Source organism: Gymnogyps californianus, chromosome 10, assembly GCF_018139145.2.
Source record: "Gymnogyps californianus isolate 813 chromosome 10, ASM1813914v2, whole genome shotgun sequence".
Taxonomy (NCBI): domain Eukaryota; kingdom Metazoa; phylum Chordata; class Aves; order Accipitriformes; family Cathartidae; genus Gymnogyps; species Gymnogyps californianus.
The window spans coordinates 27,560,771-27,588,646 of record NC_059480.1 but is presented as its reverse complement, the minus strand read 5'-3'; the positions used below and the strand labels follow the sequence as shown (position 1 = coordinate 27,588,646).

The window sequence follows — 27,876 nt, the reverse complement described above, 5'->3', positions numbered from 1 at the left end:
CTCTAACGGGATGCGGTACCAGCTGCTATTTCTTTGAGGGTCCCACCTTTACGTGTGGAAGCCCCCCCTGACAGAAGGCGGCCTTTCCCCGCCACTGACCCGGGGAGGGCGGCCCGCTCCCCCGCTCCGCATGCGCGGCGCCCCGGAAGCGGCGGCGAGCTGACCTCGGCGGCGGCGGCGGCGGCAGGAGGCAGCCATGCTGCGGGTGCTGCGGGCCGGCCTGGCGCGGAGGCGCCTGCAGCAGCAACGGCGGCAGCAGGTACCGGCCGCGGCCATTTCGTGAGGGGTGGCGGGTGCTGCGGAGCGGGGGGGGGACAGCGCGGGCGAGCTGGGGAGGAGGAGGAGGAGGAGGACCGGGGACGCGGCTCCTCGGGGCCCCGGCGAAGCCTGCGAGGGCCGAGCCCGCCCGCGGGCGTGGGGATGAGCTGACCGCGGGGAGGCCGGACACAAGATGTCGGGTTCGTGCAGGATGCGCAGGCGGGCGGTGCGGGCCCGTCGCGGGGCCGTGTCGGTCTCCCCCGTTACCGAGGCGGCGGGAAGGGAGGCAGTGGAGCTGGGGAGAAGGGGATGGTGGCAGGGAGGGGACAGACCTGTCCGAAAGCACCGCATCAGCTGCAGGCAAACGCGCAGCCACTCGGTCAAATGAACGGGAGGCAAAACAGGGTGGGCTGGGAAGGTAACGGCAGGGTTTGAAAGGCGGGACTGGCAAAGCCGGGCTTGGCCTGGAGGGGTTGCCTGGTTTCTTCGAGTGCAGTGGAGAGCTTTGAGGTGACCCTGTGGGTGCTTGGAAAGGGCGTTTTGCTATAAATGACCTATTTGCCATAGAAAAGCTAATTGACTGGGAATTTATTTGTCGGTACAGTGAGCTGCGTTTGATGTGCTTCTGACTAAAACAGCGATCTTCTCTTGCCTTGCAGTTTCTCCTGAACTGCTGCAGGCACTGTTCTTCAGGAGTCCTTCCCAATGAGAGGATCCGCAACATTGGGATCTCGGCCCACATCGACTCGGGGAAGACGACGTTAACGGAGCGAATCCTCTTCTATACGGGCAGGATAGCACAAATGCACGAGGTCAGTTTTCAGAGGACTCCGCAGCAGAGCTGCTCTTCGTGGGCTGAGCGTGCTGGGTGCCTTTGCGATGTTGCTGTGACTTGTTCGTCCGCACGGTGTAGCACGTGGGATGAGGGAGCTACGCTTGGTGGGCCCGGTGAGGCTCTTCTGGCCAAGCTGGAGAAGGAATCCTAAAAATCTTCTGGTTTCCTCCATGCCCCTTTAACAATAAGCAGAGGGCAAGGGGATAGAAAGTAATCTCTCCTTTACTGCAGCGTTCTTCCCTCTTTCAGAACACTTCTGTTGTGGTTTAACCCCAGCCAGCAACTAAGCACCACGCAGCTGCTTCCCTCTCCCCCCTCCCAGTGGGATGGGGAGGAGGGAGGGGGGGAAAAAGGGTAAAACTCGTGGGTTGAGATAAAAACAGTTTAAGAACTAAAGTAAAATAAAATACACTACTAACTAATAATAATAATATTATAATAATAATTGTGATGAAAAGGAATATAACAAAAAAAAAAAGAAATAACACCCAGGAAAAGACAAGTGATGCACAATGCAGTTGCTCACCACGCGCTGACCGATGCCCGAGCAGCAATCCGCCCCTCTCGGCCCACTCCCCCCAGTTTATATACTGGGCATGACGTTCCATGGTATGGAATACCCCTTTGGCTAGTTCGGGTCAGCTGCCCTGGCCGTGCTCCCTCCCAGCTTCTTGCACACCTGCTTGCTGGCAGAGCATGGGAAACTGAAAAATCCTTAAGATAAGCACTACTTAGCAACAACTACAACATCCGCATATTATGAACAGTATTCTCACACTAAATCGAAAACCCAGCACTGTACCACCTACTAAGAAGAGAGTTAACTCTGTCCCAGCCAAAACCAGGACAACTTCAAAGCTTATTTCAAGACTTACTACTCCTTTACCTTCTCCATGGTAAATATACAATGGAAGATAGATGTTTCTTTTGATGTAGTCAAAGATGACTGTGAGAAACAGAGAACATAGGGATGTAATTTTTAGCTTCAGGTATGTTATCTTGCTAAATTCACAGTGAAGCATAATTTCCCACAGATTTCTGATAACCTTTTTCAGCAGTGATCCTCCGGACAGCAGAATACATTAAAGTTGTAGATGAAGCTGCAAAAAAAATCAAACTTGTTTGTAGTTCAAGAATTATAAGTGATTCTGCCATGTCTGCTTTTCTTCACTGCATGAAAGAGGATGCTCAGTATATAAAGCATCACTCCTGCACATGCAAAATTCTTGTAAACTCCCTTGGACTAAATTTTTTCTGTTTCTTTTTTTTTTCCTTTTTTTTTTCTTTTTTTTTTCTTCTTTTTTTTTTTCTTTTTTCTTAAGGTGAAAGGTAAGGATGGAGTTGGAGCTGTCATGGATTCCATGGAGCTAGAGCGACAGCGTGGAATCACAATTCAGTCTGCAGCAACATACACCATGTGGAAAGACACCAACATCAACATCATAGACACACCAGGTAATGATAGTTCTGAATGCGTTACGATTGCTGTTCCTTCGTGGATACAAAGAATATGGTGCCATCTTTGTGTTTGTTAGTCACTCAAGTTGAGCTAACGTGACTCTGTGTAGCTGGAGACTGAGTCTGTTGGCTGTTGCTCTTTTCTGCATGTGTGAGAAAACAATTTCTCATTACTTTTTATCATCTATGAATAACGGGGGGGTTTTGTTATTCAGGACATGTGGACTTCACAATTGAAGTGGAGAGATCTTTGAGAGTTCTTGATGGAGCTATTCTGGTTCTCTGTGCTGTTGGAGGAGTCCAGTGCCAGACGATAACTGTCAACAGGCAAATGAAACGTTACAGTGTGCCATTTTTAACGTTCATCAATAAACTGGACAGACTGGGCTCTAGTCCAACCAGAGCAGTACAACAATTGAGGTATTTATCATTTAAAGTTATTTGTGAAATAATTCTGAACTATTCACATAGCAGGTTAATACTAAGACTATTGAAAAGCATTCTCTTGTGGGATCTGTAGTTGCAGTTTTGGAGGATAATACCTGACTTGAGGTTAAGTCTTGATCTGATCTATAACAAGTCTCCATTTTCTCAAGAAAAACAAACGTTAGTGTCAGTCCAGGCTTGCAGTGACCGAGAGTTGGGGTTTTCATACTTATTTTGTTGACGGAACTATATTTAGAGCCACTTTGAAAACAGCCTTTTCAGTTTTCCTAGATCCTGGTAGCAAACGTGCTGTACCTTACAGCAGGGAGATGACATAGGGTTGGACAGTTTCTAGTTCAGATACCAGAACTCCTGCTTGCTCCTTACCTGCAGTCTTTCTGTGCCTAATTTGATCTGTGAGATACATGCATTAATATGCATTAAGGGAGAAGCAACTCCCATAATCAAATAATTAATCTGAAACCAGTTTGCACTGCCTTCTTTCCCATGAAAGTTGCTCACTGTATCTGTTGGGATATAGAGGGCTGGCAGTCACTCAGGTTAAAATGCAAGTAGGCATTTTTCATCAGCGTTGGTAGGTTTTTGGCACTGTCCAAAGAACAAAAGATAGTGATTTTGTAGGAGTGGGATGTTGTTCAAAGACCATCTGGAGCACATATATGGAAACAACTTTTTTTCTTGAACTAATTTATATTTGCTCACTTTTTCAGGTCCAAGTTAAAACACAATGCAGCTTTTGTTCAGATTCCAATTGGGCTGGAGGGAAACTTTAAAGGACTTATAGATCTTATTGAAGAAAAAGCTATATATTTTGACGGTGCACTTGGGTAAGTTTTGAAACTTGCATATTTCTTAGCTGGAGCTAGTCTTTGTATGAGGAACTACCTGTAGTTTCTCTTCAGAGACGAAAAAGCTTGCTATTTGGAAAGTTAGGGATGTGGCTTGTGCTAGGGCTGAGGTATCACCCTTCAGCTTTCCAAGTTACAGCAAAATGGTTCTGCAGGGTCAGGTTTAGTGATGGGTAGCTGCAGTGCGAATTGTTTGCTAACTGCAGTAGTGTGAAGGGGTGGTAGCCGCGCTTGCCACCCTGAGAAATAGGAGACTTGCTTCATAACGGGAACTGATAGTGTATGTTTGGCGCGAGCTTACAGGGATGAAGATAAGATGTGGGTGAGGGTGTTGAACAGCTTATCCTGAATCCTTGCAAACTCCTACCGTGAGCGGGAAGAAACCCTCTCCTGCCAAAGCATCAAAGATAACATGTTGATATTCTTATGTGATCTTTTTTTTTTTTTTCAATATCCATGTCAACAGTGAATTTTTCTTGGTCAAGCTGGTCATAACAATGATTAGTGATTGAAAAGTTGATTCCCGTGGTTCCTTTAGAGTGGTTATGTTATTTATGTATGTGTAGCCAGACTCTTCGGTATGATGAAATTCCAGCTGAGTTTAGAGCTGAGGCTGCAGAGAGACGTCGGGAATTGATCGAATGTGTTGCTAACTCTGATGATCAACTTGGGGAGCTGTTTTTGGAAGAAAAGATTCCTACAGCTGCTGAGTTAAAGGTAACTTCATTGTGATTCTTCTTCCTGTAGCGCTGTTACCTCACTCTTTTGTGTCCCTATCCTTCCCCTCCCCCCAATAAAAAATGTCTTGAAGAAATTTTGTTTGCTTGAGTTCTCTGGTATGAGTGTCACCTCCCACAGGTGGAGTCCCGCTTCACTCCCTGTTGAGGGCCCATTCCAAATTTGTTTTTGGATTTGCATTGGAAAGTCTGAGCTTGTGTGTGCCCTTTAGGGACCAGCAAATAGCTCAAAGGTGCGTCTAGTCATTGTTGTCATTCTGTTGCCTTGCCCGTGTTACAACTTGATGGCTATGACTTGCTTCGTGTCCCACAGCAAGTCAGTTGTTGAGATGCTGTAAGTCGTCTTTGTGCCTAGGAAATCCTGCCTTGTTTTGTATTTGCACTGATTACATCTGAAGTGAAAAGAGCAATACACTAGAAGGGAACTAGAATGGCTTTACCTGGAGACTCCAGAGGAAAAGAATCCAGGTCAAAATACAATTTTCTAAAAAAAGAGAATTGCATTTCTTGAAAGAGGGGAAAAAATTGATACATGATTTATTTCATGAAATACTTCAGCTATCAAATGGCAAACATGCCAACATAAAAGGATGCTCACAGCAGTAATCAGATGGCCTGAAATCTGAAATTTTCAGTAGACTGAAAATTATTTGTTCTCATGACAGTTTGATATCACTGTTTCTTCAAGCGCATGTCCACAGAATAAAAGGTGGTAGGGAGGCCTGGGAGGATGAGCTTCAGTTGTGCAGTCTTTATGCAAGTCCTGCCACTGTTCGCTCCAGGATGAGATCCGCTTGTGCGGTTCCGTGGAGGCTGGACAGCAGACTAACGTGTATTCCTTCTTTTAGGCTGTTTTATGTCAGACTTGGCAATTTACATGTACCATAGCGGATTGTTACGTGGGCTGGCAGTCCCTTTAAGGTTTGTGGTTGACTAATGATGCCCCTTGAGTTACTGTGGTATTAGCTTTAGTCAGCACAGGTGCAAAAGCGTGGCTATCCTGGTGTGAGCATGAGAGAGCCTGTGCCACACGTGGACCTGCTTCTGCTGTGCCGTGAGCTTAAAGGTAATCTGAGGACACGTACCCTTAGAGAAGAAGTGCTAAGCTGGTTTGCATTTACCGCACAGCCCCATGGGCTAGGTATGTAACTCAAGACGACGACGTGTAGCTGTTGACATGCAGCGGTCTGCGGGGCTTTGTGTCTTGGCAGACGGTAGCGTAAGGGAACCACGCTGAGGGCTGTATGGTTTGCAGGCCTGATCTCAACATGGTTGGGTTTTGCTCTTAATGCATGCTCGGTGCAAGGATTTGTGTGATGCATCTTGCTGTTTGCCACCACCTCTTGCTAGTGTTGGAAGTTAACTTGAGCAGTAATCTTCTAGTGCGTGCTGTTCATCGTTATTAATTAGTCAAAAATTGGAACTGCTACAGGAGACCAGTTGCTTAACATGATTAAATAAAAAAGCGAGGTCTGAAGAGCCTGTTGCAGTGGGAGAAGCCTTGTAGGCAGACTGCTTTTTCTAAGAGAGCTGCTTTTGGAGCTAGCACGGCTTGTCTTTGAGCAGTGGTGTTGCACGAAGTCTCCCCGGGGCCTGGAGCCTGCCTGACATGGCATTTGCTACCTCCTTTTGCTTTTCTTTGCCTGCAGCTGGGTGCTTCAGTTGGTAGCTGAAGAAGACAAGCCGAATTGAGACATGTTATAAGGAGGAGTTGTTACTCTGAGTGGAGCCTGCTAGGCCAGCTGAGTTCGAGTCAGACGTGATCACTGAGGTTGCTACTTCAAACATCGCTCCAATATTTAAGTCCTTTTCTGAGTATTTGGCCTCTGTGCAGTAGCCCTTTCCCTGATAGCGTTTGCAGTGCTTGCTTTCCTGGAAGTTGCCCACTCTTATCTGTTGGGATATAGAGGACTGGCAGACCCTCAAAGCTGATGGGTGTTGCAAGTCCCCTTAAGGTTTATTTATTTGAATCTTCCTAACCCCTAAATTTTGATTGCTTTTAATTCTGGTACAAACCTTGGGTTTGGAGGTGGTTTTTTTTAAAAATTGGTTTGGCTGTATGGGTGATTTACGGGTAATTAATGTCTCTAGGAAGAGTATGCAGGAATCTGTATATCCCAACTTGGCTTGAGACAAAAGCACAAGGGTTTTTTTTGAAAGTACCAAGCAAATATATCTCTTATTGATAACGAGGCATTTAGTTATTCCAGTAATTAAATATTATTTTATGAAGCCTGAGCTATTCCTCTTACAAAGCAGCCCTTCTCACTTTGATAAAGACAGAAATGTAATAGCAATTTTAGAGACCTGTAAGCATCTGTCCTTCACCTGGCAGAGGGATTGGTATCAATGTGCATACGCTGTGCTGCTGTAAGAGGTGAGAGATTTTTAGCAGGAAGCTATTCTTGATAGCTCCTGCTGGGAGGGAAGCCTGTTACCAAGATAAATTTGTCTGTTCAGCATGCTTCTGCTTCCCACTTCTGAAAGCCAATTAATTACAGCTCTAATGGCTATAGTATTGCAGATGTAGGTTAATTTGTACTAATATGTCCCTGAAGATGGATTTTCTTTCAGTGGCCAGCAGCCAAGTTTCCACTGAAAATATCTTTTTGTGGAAATGATGCTAAGTATCACTCCTGGATGCCACAGTCGTAGCATATGATGTTTGCTGAAGATCAGCTGCTTAAACATCACCTAATTTGCTGCTATCCATAATGCTACACTCAAGGAACTGATGTGCCCCAGGTACTCAGTGGGGCGCTCAGTGACAATAATCTTTATGTGAAAATAAAATTACTTTTTTCCCCCAAGGTAATTGTTGATGAGGATAAATTGCAGTCGTGTTGCTTCATTTGAAAACATGTGGCCGAGTAAAAACACCAGGCATCAGCACAGCCGTATTTCCAGCGCTCTGGTATATGAGAACAGACATGGGCTAGATGAGCAGAATTGTTGATGTAGGATTTTTTCCTTGTATTATTTTTGTGAAGTCATTACATCAACAAATTTAAGGAACCACTGTTCTCTCTGTTAATTATGAAGATAGCTTAACTGGCTGTCTTGGGGTACTCCCAGATTAGATGATGTGGTTAACTATCTTGCTCTGTCAAGGAGAATTCATTTCTTTTAGCTTGTCAAAGAAGACAGGAGCTGCTTTCGGTTGGAATGAGGGCCTCGGTAAGCGTAGGGAGATGGCATCCTCTAGTGGCAGAGAGAGGTGGGACCGAGGTGGCAATCTTGGCTTCAGTAATTAATTGCAGGGTGGGGAGGGGGACAGATAGCTTCCGTCCACCTTTATGGAAGACGGCTACGATCACTGTTACGGAAGTTGTTGCTGCTCGGTTATGCTTTGCAACGTCGTGTGATGCTTGGGTGAAAGGCACTGAATAAGCACAAGATCACTGTGCAGTTAGTTGATCTTGCTCAGTTTGCTAGGACATCCTGGGAAGATTCCCAAGACGGTGCAACTTCAGCAGGTCTGTAGGTGAATGTGAATAGGTTCTTCTGTTGTGCTTTTGAAACATTCTTCATCAAAAAAAGATGATTCTTTGAGCATGGCACTTAGCCAAATATCCCTTCCCTACCTAACTTCCTCTTTCAGAAGAGTTTTCCATAGTTTAAAGATATTGAAGCATCTCACCTTACTTTCACGAATTTAAACGTGTATTGTTTCCCAACATAACTAAATAGGGGGAATGAGACATCTAAAACAGAAGTGAAGAATCCTGACTTCACCAGCAGAGAATCAAGAAACTTTTTCTGAGTATTTTGGGGTTATTGTTATATTTATCTTTGGCATTTTCATTTTTAAGTTGAATTTAAGATGAGGGGGAAAAAAATCTCACACTTCTGTAGAATTCTGGTGAGCAAGTGTCCTGGCTTCAGCTAGGATAGAGTTAATTTTCTTCCTAGTAGCTGGTACAGTGCTGTGTTTTGGATTTAGTAGGAAAATAGTGTTGATAACATGCTCATGTTTTTAGTTCTTGCTGAGTAGTGTTTATACTAAGTCAAGGATTTTTCAGCTTCTCCTGCCCAGCCAGCAAGAAGGCTGGAGGGGCACAAGAAGCTGGGAGGGCACACAGCCAGGACAGCTGACCCAAACTGGCCAAAGGGATATTCTATACCATAGGATGTCACGCCCAGTATATAAACTGGGGGGAGTTGGCTGGGAGGGGTGGATCGCTGCTTGGGAACTAACTGGGCATTGGTCAGCGAGTGGTGAGCAATTGCATTGTGCATCACTTGTTTTGTGTATTCTAATTCTTTTAGTATTATTATTGTCATTATCATTATTTTCATTCCTTTCTGTCCTATTAAACTGTCTTTATCTCAACCCACGAGGTTTTTTGGGTTTTTTTTCGATTCTCTCCCCCATCCCCCTGGGTGGGGGGAGCGAACGAGCAGCTGTGTGGTGCTCAGTTGCTGGCTGCAGTTAAACCATGACAGTCCTTTTTGGTGCCCAACGTGGGGCACGACGGGTTGAGATAATGACAAATCTGACTGGAATGTGTTAGAACAGATTTGTTATTGTTTTATGGGAAGCTCTTGCGTAGGGGATTGTACAGGAGACTGTGTGGGAGCGGCTGCTTTACTCCAGGAGTAGAGATAACCAGCAGAGAGAGAGAGAACCTAGACTGCTGCTTGGTTAGTACTGCGTCAGACTCCTGAAGTTGTTGCAGGAGGAGAGTAATGCACTGATGTTTTTCAGCTTGCAATCAGAAGAGCAACGCTGAAGAAGTCCTTTACCCCAGTACTCGTGGGAAGTGCTTTAAAGAACAAAGGAGTACAGCCATTGCTGGATGCTGTCCTGGAATACCTCCCCAATCCTTCTGAGGTTGAGAACTACGCTATTCTTAACCAGGGGTAAGTATATTCGTGAGCATACGAAGTGGTCTTGGAATTGGGTTTCAAAGCAGTGTAACATGTAGCAGGAAACATTACTGACAAAATACACGGATCATTTACCATTTGTATTAAATAATGCCACCATAATTTTGCACAAACTTCCAAAACTAAAAGCTCATCTCTCGTTTGAGGGTTACTGCTTATACTGGTATTTTTAACACACATTAAATGTTAAATTTGAAAAATTATTATCTGATGAGATAGTTCTTTAGAAATTAATGGCAACCCTTAAAACCATGCCTGCAGTAGAGGAGAGAGCACATCTGAAATGTATAAACAACATTTTATTGTTTGGACATGTTTGTTGAAGTAGATGTGCTTTCACAATTAAGAAGCCTGAAACCCAACATTAGAGCCAGTAAATAGCCCTTAACATTCCACTTATGGCTTAGGGGTGGCTGTCAGGTCTTTTTAATGTGTTTGAATTGTTCAGACAGTATAATCACAGCTAAGCAGAAATGATGCTAATAAATACAGTTTATGACTTTTTCTCTCAGCGGTTACCTGGCTTTGAGTCCTCACTGCTGCTGTGCCTCTCTGCCCCTAACGTCTGCCTGCTAAGACAGACTAAAATTTCTCATGTGGCTCATGAGCATTATCAGAAGAGTTACTGCTATGTCTCTTTCTTCACTCTAAAACTGGACTTGCTCATGAGTTGTGTCTGAGTGTACGATTAATTGCTTTCATGGCAAAACAGTTGGATGATATGAAGGACTAGTGATATTTGTCATAGTTTTGACCTCCTTTGTGGGATCTGCTGCAGTTTCTCTGAGATACTTTCTGAGCATATGGGAGCTACATATGCGAGCATCTTTAAGTCTCTGTTTTAAACCTGTGAAACTGAAGGCCCTTGGGATTTTCTAAGGTTGGGCTCATGTTTAGAGGAGGCTGCCATGTTTGATTCATAACATAAACTCCCTCTCCATCCCTTTTTTTAAGGGATTCTGAGGACAAAACCAAGTTCCTGTTGAACTCTGCTCGAGATGATTCCCAACCTTTTATAGGCCTTGCTTTTAAACTGGAGGTAAGCTGTTAATGTTTTCCTTTCTAATGCAGCAAAACCAGTAGAGAAGCAGGGCATTTCCTGCAAGAGTTGGTGGTGTACGCAAGTCCTGCTCGCACTGAGCTATTGGTGGCTTGTCGTTAATGCCTGGGAAGTGCCTTTCGTTTTTGGGGAAAAGCACATATTTAAAGCTTTGTATTTTCAGTGTATCGATTTGTGCGTGTGATGGCTTTTTTACTTGGTCACTGTGTATATGGTAAAGCTGAACTGAAAGTTTCTAGAGAACGGATGCCCAGAACGTTACCTAGCTGACTTTATTCAATTGCTTGCAAGTTTCCCACACTACCAGTATCTGACCTCTGTGGAGCAAAAGTTGTACTCACATTGTGTTAACCCTGAAGGAGAAAGGAAGGTATCCAGATTCATTATTTGTGATTTGAGTAGTAAATAGAGTGAGTCGAAACAGATGGTAGTACCAAAACGTATGTCGAACAAACTTTAAAATCAGTTTATGTTTAAATTCAATTTAAATTTAACTTCTTTTAAAAAACTGGTTTCATCCATAAAATCCAGAGATGTATCAAACACTGCCAATTTGGAAGTTTTAAAATGGGTTATGTGCCTCAAATGCTTCATGATTTTCTTAGTTAAAACGTGAACATTTGCGGGTTTCGTGGGCTTATTTCAAATACTTTCAGAGGAGAATCCTGGTTTTGTTTGAAGTTGAAAACAATGGAACATGAGAGAGTTGGAGAGGAGAAAGTACCCAGTTTTAACCAAAGAAGTTGTTTGCTACCTAGAGAGTAGCAGTTCAGATTTCATATGGAAGGTGGCTGACCAAATTGCTAGTTAATGTATGCCTCTGTTGGGCAGGTTTAGGAGTGGTAAAATTGGTGAAGTAAAGAAAATTGCCAGGAGATGCCAAGTGCCGTTCCAGAGCCAAGTGAAAGCTGAGACTACGTTAAAGAAAGTTTCGTTTACATGTCTAGTGTGTAAATTCAAAACAGAAACATTTAGTCAGTGCAGATGATGCTTTGAATGGTAGTGGTCTTGACTCCCAGAATGATTATATCTGATTTTTAATGAATTTTGATTCCAGGCTGGCCGTTTTGGGCAATTAACCTATATTCGAGTTTATCAGGGGATGCTGAAGAAATCTGATTATATATATAACACTAGGACTGGGAAGAGAGTGCGTGTACAAAGACTTGTCCGTATGCATTCAGACAACATGGAGGTGAGCGTGAGAGGTACAATCCACACCGATTGCCTTTTGAGCCACTCCTCGCTTTTCAGCTATCTCTGAATGATGTGATATGTCAAATTTCTGCTTTTGTTGTTAATTCATACTTGCCTGTAGCACTTACTAGAGCTCTACAAGAAACTGGAATGATCTCTAGTGTATTATTTCCACTGAAGTGGAAGAGTCTTTGCCCAAGAAGCATTACAAAATGGCTTTGAGGTGATAGCTAAAGAAAGCCAGCTGTGGTATTATCCCTGTATTCCATACTTCTGGGAGAGGGGAAATAGGATTGGCAAAATACACAAAAAAGTTTTCTTCCATGTGATTACTGAATACAATTCTTGAACTAAGAATTGATTCTCAAACTGCTGCAAATACTACCCTTTCCTGTTTAGGATTCCTGAACTCTATAGCTGGGTCAGGACTGCTGGAAACATAGTATGTTGCTTGCTTCGCATCCTTAAACTAGAATAAGTTAGCATCCAAGCTGAGGTCTCCTTTTTGTGCTTTGAATAAAGAGAGAGAAGATTGGAATTTTCAAAGGAGCTTAACTTCAAGCTTTTAAACACAGTATTTATATATCTTCTTAAAACCAGGTGTAGTTTGTAATATATCTTTCAGTGTTATCTAAATAGTAAACTTTTCTTTCTTAAGGATGTGAATGAAGTTTATGCAGGAGACATATGTGCCTTGTTTGGAATTGATTGTGCTAGTGGGGATACGTTCACTGATAAAACTAGTACTGACGTTTCCATGGTGAGTACACCTTTTCATCTGTATGCCTCATGCATTGAATTCACCAGGATTTTGTTGTAAAAGTTTGTAATCATTTGTTCAGTTTAAATATCTTTTGACGTATATGCAACCGCAAATATTTTTTGTGATTGTTATACCTCAAGGAGCCTGAATATATAGAAGTATGGTATGTGCAAGAGGGATACACACCTGTTTCCTACGCTTGACATCAAATATTACTTCAGTGTTAGCAAACTGTTCTGGGCTGTTAGAATTGGATGCTGTTACCCAAAAGTATTAAGCTATGTATTTGTATATGTATTTAAATAGATCAGTTTTATTTCTATATATATTTACCAAATCTGATAGGAAACAGAGTCTTCTAACCAGTGTGAAATCCAGATATCATCTTACATCTAAGAAACAGTGTTGGAAATAGTGTGGTTGGCAGTAGGGCATGCGTTACATTATAGCCTTGTAGTAATCCTCAGGAGAGTTACATCATTTTGTTAGGCTATGGTACTAGATACAAGCTAGATAAGTAAAACAGTCATCCCTGTTTGTAACCCTGAGTTCTTCTGCCCAGACTTTTCTGGAGAAATTACATCACCAGGTGTAGTGGAACTCGATTGTATGATCTCTTCCTTTATGGTCGTTGCAGGAATCAATTCACATCCCTGATCCTGTCATTTCAGTAGCTATGAAGCCTTCCAACAAGGTAGGAGCCTATGAATCAACCTTTTTCTGACCGAGTTACCTTTCCTCTGCTGCTTTTATAATTTTATGCAGGTTAGCAGTTAAATATGGAACCACAGACTAAAACGAGCAGTGTTTAAAATGTTCTATCCGAAGCACTTCAGAAGGTATCATTCAGATAACTCAGCATGTGACCGCGTTAGATGGTATCACTTAGCTATAAAGAAGATGCATGTCTTTGACCTGGGTAAACATGGACTTGAAGTAACTGGAGGGATAAATACACTTATAAATGTATGGCTGTGTCTCAGAAAATAACCTCATGAGAGTAGAAGTGCTAAGCAGTTGATAGGAAAATTTGAGGCCTTTTTGTTGTGTGACTTCTGGACGTTGAGTTAATGTTTTCTTGTGTGTAATTGTTTTTCAGAATGACTTTGATAAATTTTCAAAAGGCCTGAACCGCTTTACAAGGGAAGATCCCACTTTTAGAATCCATTTTGATGATGAGAGCAAAGAGACCATTGTTTCTGGAATGGGGGAACTGCACTTGGAAATCTATGCCCAGGTAATCTGGAAAGCAGATTCCATGGACTTTGCTTTTGACTGTTTTCCCAACGAAGAATTCTCCTTCCTTTCTGGCTGAGACCAAAATCTATCTGCAGATGGGCTAACTGATGCCGGCCTTTACACCCAGTTTTGTAATTGGGTGCCTAAGCGTATGTCAAGTTCACAAGATGTTTGGAGGTGTACAGCTCCACTTGCTTTTGTGTAAATCAAGGTTATGTCAACATTGTGACAACAATTTTGAGATCTTCCTAGCAGAAAGCACTGTGGCATTAATTAAAGCTGCTTAGGGAAGAGCTTAACTTCTTAGTCAACTTTTGAAGATTCTTTCTGACCATTGGTTCTATTTTGAAGGCTTGTACACTATTTAAATGAAACTTCTGCCTGGAACATTTTTACTTTTTGGTTCAAATCCATAAAAAATTTATTAAGCATTACGCTTTGCTTTAGCAGCCTTTGCTTATAATGAATTTTACCATTGGCGATGTCCTACAGGAGAGTGAAATACTCCTGTTTCTGTGTTTTTAAATGTATCATTCCGTAATAAGAGATGATGCAGGCAGGAGGGAATAGTTACTTACAGTGATTTATTTGTTTCTTTCAAGTTGATGTCTATACTTTATTTTAGTCTAACACAATAGATGTGTCTGAAATGTTGACAGAATGAAGAAAAGATGGTTTTTGTCTTGGAAAACTTAAATTTGAGTAAAATAATTAATGCTGTTCCCTTTTCCTGTATCTAAAGCTATAGCCCCTAAACAAGGATGACTGCAGAATGACAGTGAATAATTTGTAACGTTTAAAAAAAACAACAAAAAAAACCCCACCAAGACCCCAAAAATCAATCCAGCCCTAAACCAAAAAACTGGTTAACCCTGATAAAGTTTCTCATTTCAGAAAGATCTGTAAACAAAATAATTTCCAATGTATTGTTCAACAACGCTGTATTTCATTCTGGGTTTTTTTTCCTGCAGCGAATGGAAAGAGAATATGGTTGCCCTTGCACCATGGGAAAGCCAAAAGTTGCCTTTAGGGAGAACATCTCTGCACCTGTGCCGTAAGTATTTGCTCTGGCAACAGAGATTTTTTTTAAATTTATTTCGATGCAGAATTTGATTACGTAGCAGAGAAAGTGCCTTTTGGATTATGAGATCAAAGCACAACGTACAGGAGAAGTTTAATTGAGGAAGGACTTTATTCTTTGTACCTTGATTGCATATCCACCCTCATCAACTTATCTGCCCTCCCTTCAAATGCTTATTGTAGCATTTGAGCTTCTTTCGTTGCGGTATCAGGTGGTCCGTTATTCTGATGCGTGTTTTGGCTGACGGCTGTCCTGTGTGACTTGAACACCATGCTGTGGGTGCCAGAGAACTGTCATTTGCCAGGGAATGATCTCCTGTGGGTAGAAAATAAAACTGTAGAAAGTGAGAAGGTATTTTCTTTGAACAATACTGAAGGGGAATTGACTGCTGTAATATAGCCGTACCTGGGCTGATTGTAAGTAGGTTGATCAAGCACCAGTAACAGCGCAGGGTAAGCACTATGACACGCAGTCCTGTGACCTGTCCAAATATCTGGTTCTCCTGCAAGCTTTTTTTCAGCCTGTGTTGTGCTCCATGCTGCTGCAACTACATTTTTCTTTCATCTAGGCAAGTTTTGCAGCTCAAGCACATCTATGTTGGATTACCCCTCTTACTGTTAGTGCTATTGATATTTTGGGACACCTGCCCTTCACCAAACAGAGCACAATGAAGAACCTATGCTTTTGGTCTGCAATTAGTTAGCTACTACTTCTCAGGAATTTTTCGTCAGAGAAAACTTAGGAACTAAAAACACTATAGATGCCCCAACTTAACTGAGAGTGCAGTGGGGTAGGAAGCAGCGGAGCTAGAAGTGGGAGTGAGATCTCTGATTGTTATCAGTGGATGATTTATTACAGGAGGTTGCACAATCAAGAACTTCTCTTTGAAATTTTCTGCGTTTTTCTTATGAAAACGCTTGCTCAGATCGCAAAATTATGATGGAGACTAGCACACAATGTAAATACTGTTCTGGGAACCAAAGTTTCTGCTGCTTTCTTCTGTGAGCTACTGGGGTAGACGATGCCTCTGTGTACTGGTCCACCACTGCTGTCCTCTAGCGTAGAAGCACTCTGCAGTTCCAGCTGGAATGCAGCTCAGCAGTCCAGGATGCTGGCAGCTGCTTCTTCCCTTTATCCCCGGCCCCGTTTGGCAATAGTATCTCCCAAGAGGAGAGAGCTGTGAATAACCAGTATTTTGAACCTCTGCCATTCCCAAGAAGGCCCAGAAATAGCTGAAAATTACTGTCTGTTGACACAAGTTAGAGGCCTGTTATCTCCTGCCTGCATAGGGGCAGAAACAGATAACGCTGAGGCACATGGGCGATGGTTGCCCTAACCTCACCCTGTTTGCTAACTGACCTGCAGGCATCCGATCTGTGACCGCCCCACCATCTGCATGCCCCATCTGCATGGCGGAGTTGGAGGTTACACAGTTGGCAGTCTTAAAACAAAAAAAGGCTTTTTAGAAACAAGACTTTACCTGGGACACCATTTCGTGAAGTAGAATCGTGTAGTCAAATTCAAGATATTCATCGCTTCTTTTCTGGAAAGACAAAATGAAAAGGGCTGAATTTGGGGCTTCCCCCCACCTTAAAAGTAGTGAATCAGTTCTCTTTAGTTAGCATAAAAACTCTCTGATATATGTCAGACAAAACTGGCAGCTCGTGTTAACAAATAAAGCAGATGGAGCTTAGTCACTATGACAAAACGATACTCTCTTGTATTTCCGTGAACTCTAAAATTACATTTGAGAGACTGTGAAACTTAAAACCATGCTAGTTCCTCCCTTGAAGAAGCTAGATATATCTCAACTTCAGGAACTCATTTGGGAAGGGAACACCTGATTCTATAAAGTGTCAATTTAGCCCAAATAATCCTAAATAAAACTGTCAGTAGGATAAGACTTGGAGGGAAGTCCAGAGGCCTTACAGTGGATAACAAGTTATCAGTGATTGTGTGAGCGACAGAATACCCGCTGGCCTTTGGAACGTAGTCTTTACATATCTATTATATCTATTCTTCAGGGAAAAGAAAAAGAACAAAATTACTAAAGAGCGATGACAGCTGGTTTAGTTTAATAGTCTTCTGTCTGCCTTATCCTTAAATTCATCTGGTTTATTAAAGAGGGTTTTAAAATCTTGCTTTTGCACAGTCCTCCAGCGTCTGTGAATTGCTTTAAGATAGCCATCAGAGGGAGCAAAATGTTAACAAATCGTGCTCCCAGAATGAGTTTCTGCCTTTCCTTCATACCCAGAACTTCATGGGAATTCACTGGCTGTTCTGAGTGGCAAAACACTCAGGCTCTGCAAGTCTGTTCTGAAGACTCCTGATATATTGGGTTTTCTAAATACGAAGTCCTGCTTCTTTATCCTAGCTTACATACTAAATTTCCTTGAATTTAAAGTTGTAAAACATCCCTTTAGGAGTTATTCTTAACTCACAGTATATTTTCTCCAAATAGACCAGAGAAGGACTGGGAGAATCTGTAGAAGTCTATTTATTTAAGAACAAAACCAAAAACTTTGCTCTGATTATAACTTTTCTGAAAGCAAGTTGCTTTATCAGTTAAGCCTGCTCCAGGCAAGAAGTCTGCAAGGCCTCTTGATAGTGGCAGCTAACAACTCAATTAATTTGAATAGCTATAGTGAGATTTGCCAGTCACTTTTATTTCTTAGCTTAGGGCAGATCCACATGTGCTCAAAATAAACACATCACTTGTAACCACTCAGAAATAAGCGAAAATAGAAAATATTTTATCCTGAAGTATTCTGTTCCCTGTCTTGTGACGCATTTTCCTGAATTCAATTTTCTTATCATAAACTTAATTGATGCTCATCATGCTAATACAAGTCTAAGAGCTCAACTAAAAATTAATTTTAGTTCCCCCCCTGCCCCCAAATAATAATTAAAAATTAGTAAAAGTCAGTTTGGGAAGAACAAAGTAAAAAAGCTAATAATGAGAGTGGAATTACATCAATATTTTCTTTCTTGATTAGCATTTTGAGGTGAACTAGCAAATGGATGGAGACCGCAGTACGGCAAACAAAACCAATGTAGATTGTGTTTTATTGAATTTGAGGTGCAGCCCATTGCTATTTGTCTAGACATGGCTATCGCAGAGATGTCCAGCAGTATTACTGTGACTGATTGGTACATCACAGTGTAGATCAAGAGATAAAGGACAGTATTCCAATGCATGTTATGCAGATGCAAGAATACTGTCAGCTGGGCCTACACTACAGATGAAAGGCAGGAAAGTAGTATAAAACTGTAGTCAACGTGGTGACCTCCAAGTGGCAGAGTCAATTTTCTTAACTAAATAAGCATAGAATACTGCTCTTGCCAAGAAGACACAGGTTCTATAAGCAAAATTTATGAAGAGGGGTAGGGATCGAAATAAAGTGCACCCTCAGCAAGTCTGCTGACGACACCAAGTTGTGTGGTGTGGTTGACACGCTGGAGGGAAGGGATGCCATCCAGAGACACCTTGGCAGGCTTGAGAGGTGGGCCTGTGTGATCCTCATGAAGTTCAACAAGGCCAAGTGCAAGGTCCTGCACATGGGTCGGGGCAATCCCAAGCACAAATACAGGCTGGGCAATGAGTGGATTGAGAGCAGCCCTGAGGAGAAGGACTTGGGGGTGTTGGTTGAAGCTCAACATGACCCGGCAATGTGTGTTTGCAGCCCAGAAAGCCAACCGTATCCTGGGCTGCATCAAAAGAAGCGTGACCGGCCGGTCGAGGGAGGGGATTCTGCCCCTCTACTCCGCTCTTGTGAGACCCCCGCCACAGTACTGTGTTCAGCTCTGGGGCCCCCAGCATAAGACAGACATGGACCTGCTTGAGCAGGTCCAGAGGAGGGCCACGAAGATGGTCAGGGGGCTGGAGCACCTCTCCTATGAGGACAGGCTGAGAGAGTTGGTGTTGTTCAGCCTGGAGAAGAGAAGGCTCCAGGGAGACCTTATAGCGGCCTTCCAGTACTTAAAGGGGGCCTACGGGAAAGATGGGGAGCCACTCTGTCAGGGAGTGTTGTGATAGGATGAGGGGTAACGGTTTTAAACTGAAAGAGGGTAGATTTAGATTGGATATTAGGAAGAAATTCTTTACTGTGAGGGTGGTGAGGCACTGGCACAGGTTGCCCAGAGAGGTTGTGGATGCCCCCTCCCTGGCAGTGTTCAAGGCCAGGCTGGATGGGGCTTGGAGCAACCTGACCTAGTGGAAGGTGTCCCTGCCCATGGCAGGGGGGTTGGAACGAGGTGATCTTTAAGGTCCCTTCCAACTCAAACCATTCTATGACTTTAACACTCAAGCCATCAGTGAAACCCTTCATGATTTGCTAGAGGAAACGGACAGGTGGAACAAAAAGCAAACACTGGCTTAAAAACAAACCGGACCAAGAAGTTCAGACACAATTGAGGTTTCTTGCTTAAGAACTTAGCTTCAGCTATAGTCCAGTACATGCACAACTGCTTAGCTCCTAAATACTATTTTTATTGCAGGACGCTGATGGTAACTTACCACTTGCTTCACATGTTTAATTTGGGAAAGTTGGAACTTAGTGTTTTCAGTTGAGTTCTGCCATATCACGTAGCCAGAGGCGACCCACGCTAGCAGGCGGACGGGCTCCATTTCTGGGGACACGTTGCCGTGGCTGTCTGGCAAACAAAATGAACAGCATACATTAAGCAAGATTCATGGAGTTGCAGCCATTAACAGAACCTTATCACCTAATAGGGTTTGGTGCTAAATTCACTCGCTTATGTTCCTTGCTGTGTCACAGATCTTCCATATAAGCTTGGAAGAGCTGCTGCATCACCACCGTGTTTTCCTCCCACTTCTTTCTCTTAACATATATTCTATAAGGTCTTCAAGGCAGGGGGTTGCTTTAAAGTAAGAGCAGACCCTAGTACTACAGTCGGGGTGTCTGATGTACTATGCCAAGGACAGCCACAAACAGTGAGCAGGATGCTAGTAAAGGGAGAGGGAACAGTAGCAGGTGGTTTTCAAGAACAGCCACATGCAAATCACGTGTCGGTTCTGGATTTCAGAAATGATGAATAAATTTAGTAGTGTTGTGATTGACACACCACCCTGAATAAGAGAAAGTGAAGCAGCATGCGTTCAGAGTAGGGCTAATGGCCTGATCCCCCTCGGTCCTGGCTCCTGTAGTAGGGGCTCCCATATGGATCGTGGACCACCACCAGCTGAGCTCAGGTTTGCTTCTGGCCGTGGAGGACATTGGCTCAAAAACTTCCTTCTCGCCCAAACCGCTTCTTTGTACCTGGTATGTTTTCTGCCACGAGCTCTTTTTCCAGGCTCTTGATTCGATTGTAGAACATGTTATCTGCTTCATCTGTGTTCTTAAGTTCTCCTTCAATTGTGAATTGCACACCTGGAGCAATGTTTTTGTTGCCCAGATGATAAAGAACCTCAGCAGTGCAGTTAACAGTGCTGTCCTGTTACAGAGTTAATTACGTGTATTAATATTTGATTAAATACATATATAATACTGGTAATTTGCACTTCTAAAATGTATTTTTTTTTCTTTATGTAGTTGCCGTTTTCTCTGACTCTGGCCCATAGAGATTCCTGATTATTTAAGACAAGGTTAAGTTCATAGTATTTCTGTGACTGTACTATAAGGGCAGGTTTTTTTCTGCAGTGATAGAAAGGGCAATGCTTGTGCTGCAGAATGTCACTTGTGCTATTCAGTTGGAGTAATGGGTTCAAATAACTTCAGTTTGAAATTGAATGACACTGAAATGTCCTTGTCATCCCTCAAGCATTTTCTTGTGTCACAGTGGTAGGTACCAGATGTTCAGGGCTTTTATGGTATAGAAAATGGGGGTTCCCTTTTGTCAAAGTTAAGCTTTTTTTTTTTTTTTTTTTTTTCCTGATTTGCAGTTTAGAAATATCTGAAACACGGTACCAAGTATTAACTAGTGTGTCCACTGATCTCAGCTAGGATCAGCAGCATAAAGCATTGGCTTTTTATTACACATCAGTAGTGCCGACTTCTGCCCACAGAATGTATTAATTAAATAAATCTGAACTCACTTTGTCAAGGACGTCTTCTAGCACCAATTCCAGATGGTACTTACGCCCAACATCATCGACGTCCTAAATAAGGAAAACATTAAGAACATCTATTTTGTAAAATGTTGAATTACTTTGCATTGTGGAAAATATTCTAGTTATTGTGAAACACGCTGCAGCAGTGCCATTCTCTGCAGGGCCCGTGCAGAGCTAGGATATTCTTCTATTTCTTCTTGCTGTGTTAAGATCGCTCATTTAATATGCACCTGGTGTAGCATCTGATTAGTACCTCCTCCTCCGTTTTTAGTCTGGTATACTACTTAATTGCCGTATTTGGGCTCCCGGTATGATTCTGTCCAATAATGTGCTGCTTGGTTAAATACTGAGGTTAAGAGTCTTAATTGGGTTCCTTATACTAAGTCCGTTTTGCACTTCATTATGAATTGTATCATGTCATGTATTTTTTGGATATCTACAATAACGACTTAAGCAAGCAGGTTAGTTTTGCTATAACCCCTGTTCTAGCACATTTACCAGGCAAATCCAGAACAGATCAGTGGTGAGAGTTTGGTCTGTCCTGGTAGTCATGAAAAGAGCATCCTCCTCCTAAGTGAGTTTGCTTGGGAGGTTCAGGAGGGACCGATGCCTTGATTAAATACCACAGGCACGGCGCGGTTCCTGCGGCAGCGTCGTCGAGACAGGCGAGAACAGAAAGCGTGCTTCGCTTTCTGCCCTTACTGTTCGCAAAACAACCCAAGGGCGACTGGCACAAACGGGGCTCGTCCCGACACCCCTGGCAAGACTTGGCGTGCGTGTGGCCGCGGCCTGCCGGCACGCCTCGCCGCGGGCAGCGCTGCGGATGGCTGAACGGAGCCGGTTTTTCAGCCGTGAGGTGACACACCGCAGCGAAGAGACAGACCATTTTCTAGGACGTGCCGTCGCCTGCTTGAGGCGGCCTTGCCCTCGTCGTAGCCCGCCCGTTTGTCCCTCAGAGGAGACGGGCGAAGCCGCCGCCCGCCGTTGGGGAAGCAGATAACCAGACGACAGCCCTCTTCACCCTCCTGCCCGCCGGCCGCTGCCCTCCCCCGGCCCTCACCTGCCTGCAGGCGCGGCGGAGGGCCCGCAGCGCCAGGCCGCGCCCGGGGCCCCCCCGCCGGTAGCAGACGTAGCCGGCGGCCAGCGCCGCCGCCCGGGTGGCGGGGTAGTGACTCGGCGGCAGCTCCATGGCGGCGGGGAGAGCCGCTTCCTCCTCCCTCAGGAAGCGACCGGGGCGGAGCGGGACCGGAGCCGGGGCCGCCCTGTCCCGTCCCGTCCCGCCCCGACCGGAGCTACCGGGCCGAGGGTTCTGTGGGGACCCTGCGGGGACCCTACCGGGACCCCACGGGGCCGAGCCGTGACAGCCGGGGGTTATCCCACCGCCGAGGTGCCCTGTATCCCCCCCCCCAGCCTGGAGCCTGGCCACCCCAGCCGAGAGGGACAGGGGGCAGATGTTTCAGAGAGACCTCAGATCCCTGCAGTTTCACTTAAAAAAGTATTTAACGGTTCATATTCGGAAGTTTTCTTCCCAGTTATCCCCTTGTTCAGTGTCTGCACTTCGCATCGAAGTACTTTGTGGGTGGAAACCGTAGGCGTGTGCAGAAACAACAAAATCTCGTCGTTCCGTCAACAAAAAGCACAAGCCTGGAGGAAAGCGGGCTTTATTAGCGTTGCTGGCCACACACAGAAGCGGCTTGTTTTTGCAGTTGTTTTTTTGAGAGATTTAATTCATCACCATCTCTCAGCTTCCCGCTTGCAAGGTGAAGAACCGTGGTGCTCCCTCTTCGGGCATTAAATATCCTCAGCTGTTGTTTCAGCTGCTGTCGTGGCACTTAGCCATTTTGGTTACACGTAACCAAATGGAATAAAGCAAAATGCAGAATGGGAATTTTTTCCTTAGAAACCTGTGGTTGGAGCATGGTTTGTGTAATGAGTAACGTGGTATTCTGGGGGGGATTTGTTTGTTCTTAGGTTTGAATATACACACAAGAAACAGACGGGCGGAGCAGGCCAGTATGGCAAAGTTATAGGCGTTCTTGAGCCCCTGGATCCGGAGGACTACACAAAATTAGAGTTTGAAGACAGAACCATTGGCACAAATATTCCAAAACAATTTGTGCCCGCTATTGAAAAGGTACAAAGCGGTCTGTGTGTATGATGTAAGAAATACTGATTCTTGTTGTTTTCCTGCTGTACCGTCTGCATTTACTGTGACTGTCTTGCCCCAGGCGAGGCGGCTTTTCCCATTACTTCAGCAGAAGCAGAATCAAATTTGTGTGGCTTTGCTTAATATCTTACATTCCTAGGTTTTCCACTTAATTTAGAAGCTGCTGTTTGTTTTCTTTGGTAGTGTGTGCTTGCTCTATTTCCATAGCAGCGCTGCAGAGCAAAAGGTAAGCTTTCCTTTCTTACAGTCAGACAAGCCTCCTTTTGGTGAATCTGCTTTTGTAATGGCTCTCTTCTGGTTTTGATTATGGCCACGCGATTCTCATCTCTAACCCCAAAATATGTAACATTTTTGGTGACTTCTCTGAGGCCAGTTATGTAGGAAGCTGTAGTTAAGCTAGATTTCCTGCATGAATTACCAAGTATTCTTTCTTTTTCATCTCTTCTGCGGGCTTACTCTGTGTCTGTCTCTCTGTAACTGTATAATTTATCACATACAACTTTAGGTAGTACTAGCATAATCTTTGAATTCCTGTAATAATGGATCAGCCTAAAATAATTCCTTCATTAGTCCATGATGCAGCACTTAAAAGATTTTTGCCAAATGCTGGAAAAAGCATGCAGTCTTAAAAGAATCTTGTTCTTCAGTCGAGTGGTTAGAGTAGTTCTTTCCACGTGGAGCATTCTATCAGGTTTTGATCATACAGTGCCTTAGCAAAGCAAAATCCTGAGTACATTTCTTTTTCTTGTCCTTAGCTTGTTACCTTATTTCTATTTTTCAGAAATAGCAGTATCAAACTGAGGTGCCAAAGAATGATAGTACCAAGTTTTCAAGTGCTTGGGAATGAAAAGTTTTCCCCACTGTTAGGTTCTTCCATCATGTGTCAAGCAAGAAGGTCCGTTGGGTAGATATGGGATTGCTGTTAAAAATTGTGAAAGGGTTTTTTTTTTTTTTTTGGTAGTGTTGTTTTGGTTTTTAAGTTTAATGTCTTTTACAGGCTGTTGTTAATGCTGCTCTTTTTTAAGCTTCATTTTGGTCTACGAACTGCTAACTTTGAGATGTTACTTGACAGGGATTCCGAGAAGCATGTGAAAAAGGTCTAGTGTCAGGGCACAGGATATCTGGAGTCCGGTTCGTCCTAGATGATGGTGCACATCACATGGTGGACTCTAATGAAATCTCTTTCGTCAGAGCAGGAGAAGGAGCCCTAAAGCAAGGTATAAAGCTAGTTGTTTGAATGTGTAGTCCTGCTGGTTTCTTTATTGTCGGAGCTAAATTTAACGACCTCATTTCTATAGGTTCGTTTGTTGCCTAGTGTAGCCATACATACATTCAAAGTTTGGCCAGTTGTGGGGAGCAGAATATATGCAAGAGTTTACAGAAATTTTGAGGGAGGCACAATAATTCCTTTAGTTGTATGAAGGAAATCCTTTTTTCCTACAACACAGTAAAGAAACACCAATAGCTTCATCCTTACACAGGTATGAAAAGAACGTTTTATCAAACTGTGTGCCTCCCAGCATTACAGTCTCGGGAAGAAAAGGCAGGGGAGCTGGAATTCCACATAGTCGATTATTGTTTTCCCCCACTGATGTAAGAAACACTTAGCATTAACCATAAAACACTTCTTTGCTATGCATAGGGGTATCTTGAGTTATACCAGGCTTGTTCTTTGATGTTTGATTATTTAGTTTTTTTTCTCCAGCTATGGAAAATGCCACTGTGCGTATACTTGAACCCATTATGGCAGTGGAGGTGATGGCACCCACTGAATTCCAAGGAGCGGTGATAGCTGGAATTAATCGCCGTCACGGAGTGATCACAGGACAAGACGGCACAGAGGGTTACTTTACTCTCTATGCTGAGGTTTGTGTTGTTCGCTGGTTCCTGACCTTTTCTGTTCTTGCCTTGCCTTTCGACTTCATTGCTGTTTTACTTACTGACTAATACGCATAAACACGGAGCCAGGTTTTTCAGTGGATAAACACGACGTTAGTTTTTCAGTGGATAAGCGCAACGTTAATTTTCAACTCGTGGCAGTGTCTCGTGCAGTATTAGCAAACTATTATAAAGTTGTCTTGCTCCAGAGAAGCCGACTTACTAACCTAAAAATCATACGGTGGCAGAGAAAGGAACAGAACTGGGGTTTCTGGAGATGGGCAGACTGTGCTGCCTCAGGGGGAAACAAACCTGTGCAGCAGTACAGGTGCAGAGTTCAGGGGGGAGATCTTTTTGTCGGATGTCTTCCTTCAGCTCTTACCTGCATTACCTATAATAGATAAATGCAAATGACTTGTCTTCAACGTTCCTTCTGTTATGTCCCTTCTAAAAACGTGTATGTTCTCCTGTTAGGTCATACAGAAGTGTACATCTAACAGTGGTGGTTGGGTAAATCATCTCAGCAAAGCCTTAGCTAACGACAAACCACACGCTGCGTCGCTCCTGCTTCGTAAATTGTGTTTGGAGCTGCAGCCTTGAGATGTTTCAGACGTTACCATCTCTTGCTGGGGGATGCAGATTGCTGAATTTGGGACACACCAGTATCTGGTGCATTCAAACTGTGAGATTTTTGGGGTTTCCTGCTGGAAACACATTGTGAATATAAATTAGTTGAAATAAGAGGTACTTTACAAAAACAGATAATTAGATCAGTACTGTTTACAAAGAGCACCAGATTTTACTGACTCTGATATGGTAATTGAGATTAATTGGATGGTAACCCAAAGTTGATGGAAAAATATCTTGTTTTTACAAGAATGGTATGCTTGGATTTTAGGTGCCACTGAATGATATGTTTGGATATGCCACGGAGCTGAGGTCTTGCACAGAGGTAAGTTCTCTCGGTACTTTTTGCTAGAACATGTTTATTTCTGTAAGTCAAGTGTGCTAATTTGCATCATCATATACATAGCATGTGCAGCAGTAAAAGCGATACAAATCAAAACAACTGCAGAATAGGAAAATAACCTTAGAGTTTTTTTCTGTTACTTTAACTTCTTTTTAATTAACATAGCTGTCATTAGCTGTGTCATTTCTGGCCAAAAAATTCTTTCATGCTTTGAGGAGGGAAGAGATTGAGAGTCTGAAGTAATACAAAGTGGTAGGTATGAGTAAACGTATTAAATTCACAGGCTGGAAAAGTTTAGGCATACTCCTTAAGTTACAAATGTCTGCAAGTAGAAGAGATTTTCGAGAGCAGTGCTCACGTTATTAATATGTCCTTTTTTAATAATATATATATATGCCTGTAGTTATATGCTCGTTGAATGCGTTTGACTCGGGTGAGTTTGTGTGTTACGTAAAATTTGCTGTCCCACGTCTCATGACACGCAAGTGCCGGTATTCTGTGAGCGCTTGAATGGGTTGTTATTAATACCGCGACCGTTTTCAGTTTTGAAGCAGAATTGTCACACTGATGAGGTGGGAACCACCGGCAGTCCTACAGGCTGGTGTCAAAGAAACAATGCTCAGATACTGTTTATATGGTTTTGTATCTCATACGCCCGTGCCTCAGTACAGGGCGTTTGGATACTTCATCGTAAGTGATTATTGCATGTTATTTCACCGATGAGGGTGTGACCTGCTGCTAAATAGGATCACACCTTTAGCCTCCTCACTTTGACTCTTCGTTTTCCAACTCCACAGGGAAAGGGTGAATATACAATGGAATACTGTAAATATCGACCGTGTTCGCCCAGCACTCAAGAAGAAATAATTAACAAATACCTCGAAGCAACAGGGCGGCTTCCTGCAAAAAAGGGCAAAGCCAAGAGCTGACTTTTTTCCTCTTGAGTACATTGAACGGTTTTTCACAATCTTCTCTAAAAGCTGGGTTGCCCAAGCCGTGGAAGCAATCATGGCTGGCTGGATAAGTGCAGGCTGCAGTGGGACTTGGGACTTGTAATTTCATCATAATATCCTTCCTTTGTGGTGTTCTCAGAAGCCGCCAGGAGATTACAACGGAATTGTTCACATGTAAATGCTACTCATTAACAAAATATATAAATGTTAAAACACTGATGATAATTTGTCTTGAAATTTGTCTTAATCCATTTGTATTAAAATAATTTTATTCTTTTACTTGGTACATTGTTATTTTGTAATTAGGCTAGTGTAACTAGCTAGTGTAAACTGTAAGTTTCTCTGTTTTTGAAAGTTTAAAGATTTTAGTTTAGGAGACTCAGCTAACTAGTAACTGCTGGACAGGCCCGGGGCTGAGTCATCATCCAGTACTGAGCAGTCTTCACATACGTGCTCCAAGCTCGGATCTTTTAGCTCCTGCACGTACAGCACCCAGTCCAGAGAACGAGTGTCAGTTTTCCCTCCGCACCCTTCAGAACCAGTGCGAGGAGCCTCCAAAGTCCTGACGAACTGGGCAAAGTCGTCTGTCAGTGCAACTTGCTTGTCGCCACGTCTCCTTATCACTGGTGGTACGAAGCATTTGAAAAGAGTTGATAATAATATACGTAGAAGTTAACTCTTTCCAAAACTGTGAACAACATGGATTTATTTTCTGTGCTTTCTTGGCTCTTTGTTAGAAGACCAAACGAAAGATTCTGTTTCCCAGAATCTCACAATCAACAGGGCGTGTTGCTGATGATGCTTAGCTTGGGAATCGGTTGAATAGATCTTGCTCACTTATAGAAGAGAGATAAAGCAAAGGTGTTACAGTTAGATGAGAAAGAGAAGATATTATCGTCAATTTTTTTTTTTAATTACTACCAGAAGAGCCACGCTGGATTTTCTTTGCGTGCTCTCTCTTCCTGACCTACTCAGCTTAACGGCATTTTTGCAGGCTTCCAGTAAACAGAGAATGAAGTTCCAGT

General features: G+C 43.3%; 2 protein-coding genes across 3 annotated transcripts; one reads left to right on the top strand and one right to left on the bottom strand.

The window, feature by feature from the left end:
• Positions 1 to 223: 223 nt before the first annotated feature.
• On the top strand, positions 224 to 27,130 carry GFM1 (G elongation factor mitochondrial 1). Of its 2 annotated transcripts, none has more exons than XM_050902116.1 (17): positions 224 to 259; positions 918 to 1,070; positions 2,416 to 2,548; positions 2,767 to 2,971; positions 4,413 to 4,563; positions 9,292 to 9,446; positions 10,428 to 10,512; positions 11,591 to 11,728; positions 12,389 to 12,490; positions 13,131 to 13,187; positions 13,593 to 13,730; positions 14,704 to 14,786; positions 22,855 to 23,017; positions 24,123 to 24,267; positions 24,756 to 24,916; positions 25,827 to 25,880; positions 26,696 to 27,130. In XM_050902116.1, the coding sequence occupies exons 2-17, from the start codon at positions 1,062 to 1,064 to the stop codon at positions 26,825 to 26,827; spliced, it is 1,911 nt and encodes a 636-aa protein (XP_050758073.1). In that variant the 5' UTR covers positions 224 to 259; positions 918 to 1,061; the 3' UTR covers positions 26,828 to 27,130. The 2 variants fall into 2 exon arrangements, with proteins under 2 accessions (XP_050758073.1, XP_050758072.1); XM_050902115.1 differs by lacking the exon at positions 224 to 259 and adding an exon at positions 3,709 to 3,825 and having other exon boundaries at positions 914 to 1,070.
• On the bottom strand, positions 14,906 to 22,072 carry LXN (latexin). Its single transcript, XM_050902138.1, has 6 exons — positions 21,944 to 22,072; positions 20,869 to 20,931; positions 20,093 to 20,267; positions 19,330 to 19,466; positions 16,294 to 16,356; positions 14,906 to 15,128 (listed from the first exon to the last, which is right to left on the bottom strand). Exons 1-6 carry the CDS (start codon positions 22,070 to 22,072, stop codon positions 15,033 to 15,035), a joined length of 663 nt encoding a protein of 220 aa, XP_050758095.1. The 3' UTR covers positions 14,906 to 15,032.
• Positions 27,131 to 27,876: the final 746 nt, after the last annotated feature.